The sequence below is a fragment of the Camelina sativa genome, chromosome 16 (assembly GCF_000633955.1).
Source record: "Camelina sativa cultivar DH55 chromosome 16, Cs, whole genome shotgun sequence".
Classification (NCBI taxonomy): Eukaryota; Viridiplantae; Streptophyta; class Magnoliopsida; order Brassicales; family Brassicaceae; genus Camelina; species Camelina sativa.
The window spans coordinates 20,517,326-20,522,612 of record NC_025700.1 but is presented as its reverse complement, the minus strand read 5'-3'; the positions used below and the strand labels follow the sequence as shown (position 1 = coordinate 20,522,612).

Genomic DNA, 5,287 nt, shown 5'->3' with positions numbered 1-5,287 from the left:
AAATGATAAGAAATAATATGAAGAATAAGAAACATTGAATAAAAAACACGAAAACATAGGTGGTAGCGATCAATTAAACATGAAAATGAGTTAAATTTATGATAATAAATTATTTTATTTTTCTAGTGGTTAAAAAAATTGTTTAGGATACGTGAAGTCATCAGTTTAATTCGCTTCTCCTATATATCGAGTTAAATTCATGATTTTCTGATTTGATTTTATATTTTTATATTTACTAAAATTTAACTTTTTTCTTAAATTTTTTATGGATCATATTCGGATTGCTCCATACTAATTGAGTCAATTGATGGATCCGTAATTGAGAAACGAAACCCTTTTCCAAATAATTAAAACCCTAAAAAGTTGTTGCGACTTAATTCTATGGATCAAGAAGAGGAGGCGGCATTGAGGAATCTCTTTATCGTGTTTTTATTGGATTAAGATAAACTCTCGAGTGATGAAACTAATCTCCATCCTAGAGGTAAATTTGATCTGGTAAGGTTTTGCTTTGTTTTCTTTGATTCTAATCGATCAATATGATTCTAGGTTTGCTTTGTTTCTCAACTGCCGCTGTTTGATCCGGTGGCTGGTAGGATATTACGACGGCTTTGTGGCTCATATGGTTCTTACATTCGAAATTCTTCGGTGTCTTATCAGAATATGTGATTAAACTTATCGGCTTTTTTTGGGAACAACCACGAGACCAGCCTTGATTTCTTTATTGGGTCTCCCTGGTAAACTCATTAAATCCGTAAATTAATAATCCTTATGTTATCAGTTCACATTCTAGATTTGATGTAGATATGTATTTGTGAAAAGGTTGAATCTGTAATTTTTGTGAGAAACATTAGTTTATGATCATTTATCTTAACATGTTTTTTGTTATGATGATTAGATCAGATGAAGCATCTCTGATATTGGTTAGGCTTCTCAAATGTTTCTTCTTATTCTTTTATTGTGCAGCAGTAGATCCAAGATGGTTTTGAAGGATGGACAAGTTTCACAACCAAATTTGTCTTCTTAATGTCATTTTTGAGTTTCAAGCCAACCATAGGAGAAGGTGGTATTATTTGCACATTGTCAAACAGTTGCAGGTGAGTTATCTTTTTCGATTTCCACTGCTCATTAATCAGTTCGGTTGGCTAGCCCCATCAGTGACATTTCCACTACTCATTAAACATTGCTTAATGAGTGTCAAGCACATTCATCAGTCAAAGCCCAACTCTCAAGTCTGCTTTCTCCCTATCAAGTGATGATATATTTTGCTATCTGGGAACAGGTTTATTCTCTTGATGAGAGAGGGATCTTCTTCAAAACAATGATTCTAAACAGATATCCTGATTGTGAATATATTTCATTTTACACTTTATCAGGTTTGGGGCTGAATGCTTCTACTACTGCTGCCAATCTATCTAAAGAGAAGGTTAGTTGGGGTTTCTTAGTTTATATACAAACTTCCAACATTGTTGTATTGGATCCGATGAGTTTATATACTGAAATGCAGGACGAGATGTTTGCCTCCTGTAGATTTTCTGAAGACAGTGCATGCAATGAAGCTCTTTGCATTGCTGCAAACATTGGTAAAATTATATTCTTTCACTGCAAATTCTAAATTCTTTTTATTTTCACTGCCACGGCTAACAAGGATTTTTTTTCTTTTTGTAGAACGTGATTGAAGTATTACAACATGTGATACGAAATCATGGAAACGAAAAGAGTCAAAGCCTATAAAAAACAAATATATATTAGCCTTTAATGTCTCAGCTGATGCGATGTAAGTTTATCTTTCTTCTCACTTGCGATAGTATGTTGTGTCGTTAGTGAGGGCTTTCAATATCATCTATTGCTATGGCCAGCATGTGTTTTAGATAAACAGAATAAAATCTGGAAATCTGTTAATTGGTGCTCATGTGGTAAGTTTTATCCATATTTTAGCATTGACATCTTTCCATTTGATTTTGGAGAGATTGAGGATCTTAAACAGAGCCATTAACTTCTAATGCTCATACTATAAATTTACGATTCATACATAAGGTAGAGAGATGCTGGGTAATTTGTCTTCATAACTTTCATAATGAAAGTTTCATTTAATTGGTCAGTTTGCGTTTACATATATATCATTTTCAATCTCAAGTAATATAGAAACACAAATATCTAACCATTATTTCTCTGTCTTTTGTATTTTAATGGATCGCATCTTTCCTAATAGGGAGTGAGACCATATGTGATGGGGCAGATCTTGGTTTTCTATATAATGGCCCTGAGAAAAGTTTTTTGGTCGTTTTCAATCGTATGAGACTCTTTGCCTTAGTGACTGCGTGAACACCGGTTTCCTCGCGGGTCACAGGCATATAAGGATAAGAAGAAGACGAAAGGATAGAAGAATCAGTAAGAGACATATCGAATCAATGAGATTAAGAAGAATTAGAGAAGAAGAAATGAAGAGATAATGTGTCGGTTTTAGTTTTTTTTTTTTTTGGGTAAATAACCTTTAACTTATGTACTTTTTTGGTGACATTTTTCCTTTTTTAAGTAACCACCAATTTGGTTTCTCCATTATAATCTTCATTTGGTAATATATGATTTGGAAATTAATAATAAATTGTGTGATAATAATTGACAAATTTTCCCAGCAATTTTATGAAAAGGATGAATGTTTTATACTTTATATAAGAATTTACTCCATATTTTAAACTATGTATATAAATTAAAGTTAAAATTAGTGATAAATTAATAAAAATTAAATTTTGATAAATCAATATATTTTCTTGGTCCCAAATTTTTTTTATGGTTCTGCTTAAAAATCGGTAAAATAATAACTCTATAAATGAACTTTATACAGAATACATTTTTAAAAAATGATGAATATGTTTTATACTTACAAAAAGTGAGAGATGCTCTAGATAACATATTATATACACATATTTTTAATCAATTATTTAAAGTTTATAAAAGTAAACAATTAGTATAATTCATATAAAAAAACTAACTTACTTTTATTTTCATTGCACACATAAACTATATATATATACTAAAGTGTTAGATTATTTATATATGAAACTAACAAAAATAGAAAGCCATTTATATTGTACTGATATTATTGAAAAACTACAATATAAATAAAATACTACTATCTCTATAGTGAAAACTAAAAAAAAACATTTCTCGACACGGTATACAACTAAAACATAGAAATTAGACACTACATAATATATTGATGCAAAGTACTGTATATTTACAAAATACAAAAATTAGTTACATATACATAGTTAATCTACCAAACAAAATACATTTTGTATTTTCTTAAAACAAATTTAGCCACGCCGTGTACTGCGGATGAATATGTAGTGTATATATAATAAGACTATTTTAAAAGACGTTTTTGAATTATATTATAATATTTTATCAGTTTTTATTGTATATACAAAAAATTATATTTCTTGGAAGATACCAAATTGAGGTTCTTGAACTCCAAACTTGTGATTATATATTTTAGAAAGTTTGTCGATGTTATGACGATTCGACCTAAACATAATTCGATCAAATTTTTACGATTTTATGGAACCTTGGTGGATACCTAAATGATCTCTTGGAATTGAACATACTAAATAGAGATCCATGAATTAAATTAAAACAATGAATATGAAGAGAAGTTGGGTTTACGGTATATATAATATATAATCCATGGCTTTCTTAATTACATCTTACAAGTGTCCTGATTTATTCTAGAAGATGCACGCTCAACATACAGAATACTAATTTCTTAAAGTGGTAATCCGTGAATTAATGGAGGATGATGATTCTCAGTTTCTCTCTCACTAACCAAAATTAAAGTTTGGTAGCTGATATATCCTTTAAAGATACTGACTGAGTCTTATCATGAAGTTCCAAGGCCCATATCTGAAGTCCGACTAACCCGGAGGTGAGCATGCTCTTCGATAAGAATTTCTTGCAAGGTTATCTCAGATGAAACACTCGGACTCAAACCCCAAGAAACAGAGAAATTAAAAAAACTTACAACTTATGAGTATCCAAATCCAAAGTTTACTTGTTTATATATCGACTTATCTTTTGCTTGAATATTGAAATGCATTAGACACTGTAAACAAAGAGTTTGTGAATATAATTTTCGTAGTCTATTTGTAGAGTAAAACTCTACAACTCATCATGCTCATCTTCGAACCCTTTCAGTCCATTGTGCTCATCTTCGAACCCTTCCAACCCATTGTGCTCATCTTCGAACCCTTTTAGTTCATTGTGCTCATCTTCGAACCCTTTCAGTTCATTGTGTTCATCTTCGAACCCTTTCAGTCCATCGTGGAGGAAACTCGAGTACCACTGGGCTGATAATTTTTCGTGGCGCGTCAAATTATTTTTGTAATCGGTATAGTATAGCCCAAATCTTGAGTTGTATCCTTCTTGCCACTCGAAATTGTCCATCAATGACCAATGAAAATACCCCGTAACATTTACTTTATCATCGCTGCAAAAACAAAGTGGAGAAAAACACAATAATCATTGTGAAAATAAAATAGTTTTTTTTTGTAAGAAATAAAACTCAAAAACATGCATGATTTGTTTTACTGACCAAATTGCTTCGTGCAAGCTCAAGAGATGCCTCTGTATATAGTATCTTCTGTGCTCATCTGAGAGCGCCATTACAAGACTTGTGTCTTGTTCCCCTAGATCCTCTCCATATCCTTAAATCAAACATATACAACTCAATATATATATATTAGGGGAACGTTTTGAGATTTAATTTAGGTGAAAGACGTTTCTCTTACCATTCTCGGTGATCATGATTTCAGGATTTCCATATTTATCCTTAATATATTTCAGTAGGCTCCTCAAACCTTTTGCGTAGACTTCCACTTTCGCAACATCAGGCTTATAAAAAAAACCAAAATACATAATCAATTTTAATATTTTCATTTTAGTTACATCGTAAGTTACTAAAACTAAAATAACCATCATATATACCGTGGCAGCATAAGCATTGACTTTATCCACATACCTTGCTGAAAAAAGTGGAAAAATTTCGATAAAATTAATCAACTGAGAGTTAATGAAAATAGTCTAAATTTATTTCACAGTAAAATGAGACTTACGTTCCCAGTCCACGAGGGAATCACTTTGCCAACTTGGTTGCGAAGGATCCGGCTCTTCGTCGTGCAATGCAAATACCGAACTATAGTAATTGATTCCTACAAAATCAGCAGAATTTTTCAACTTCTCCTTCTGTGCCTCTGTGAATTCAGGCAGTCGATGTCCGACATGATCCTTCATT

General features: G+C 31.6%; 2 protein-coding genes across 14 annotated transcripts; one reads left to right on the top strand and one right to left on the bottom strand.

Annotated features, from left to right (window-relative positions):
* On the top strand, positions 243–2,576 carry LOC104751487. 13 transcript variants are annotated; one of them, XR_761790.2, is made up of 7 exons: positions 245–481; positions 547–734; positions 964–1,094; positions 1,280–1,423; positions 1,505–1,580; positions 1,666–1,774; positions 2,210–2,576. XR_761790.2 is itself a non-coding variant. In XM_010473442.2 (5 exons), the coding sequence occupies exons 2-5, from the start codon at positions 990–992 to the stop codon at positions 1,674–1,676; spliced, it is 336 nt and encodes a 111-aa protein (XP_010471744.1). In that variant the 5' UTR covers positions 243–495; positions 964–989; the 3' UTR covers positions 1,677–2,576. The 13 variants fall into 13 exon arrangements, 1 of the variants encoding a protein (XP_010471744.1); XR_761792.2 differs by having other exon boundaries at positions 1,666–2,094; XR_761799.2 differs by having other exon boundaries at positions 243–481; positions 658–734; positions 967–1,094; positions 1,666–2,576.
* On the bottom strand, positions 3,935–5,286 carry LOC104753870 (beta-glucosidase 20-like). The gene is made up of 5 exons (XM_010476056.1): positions 5,109–5,286; positions 4,981–5,018; positions 4,785–4,887; positions 4,589–4,700; positions 3,935–4,483 (listed from the first exon to the last, which is right to left on the bottom strand). The coding sequence occupies exons 1-5, from the start codon at positions 5,284–5,286 to the stop codon at positions 4,156–4,158; spliced, it is 759 nt and encodes a 252-aa protein (XP_010474358.1). The 3' UTR covers positions 3,935–4,155.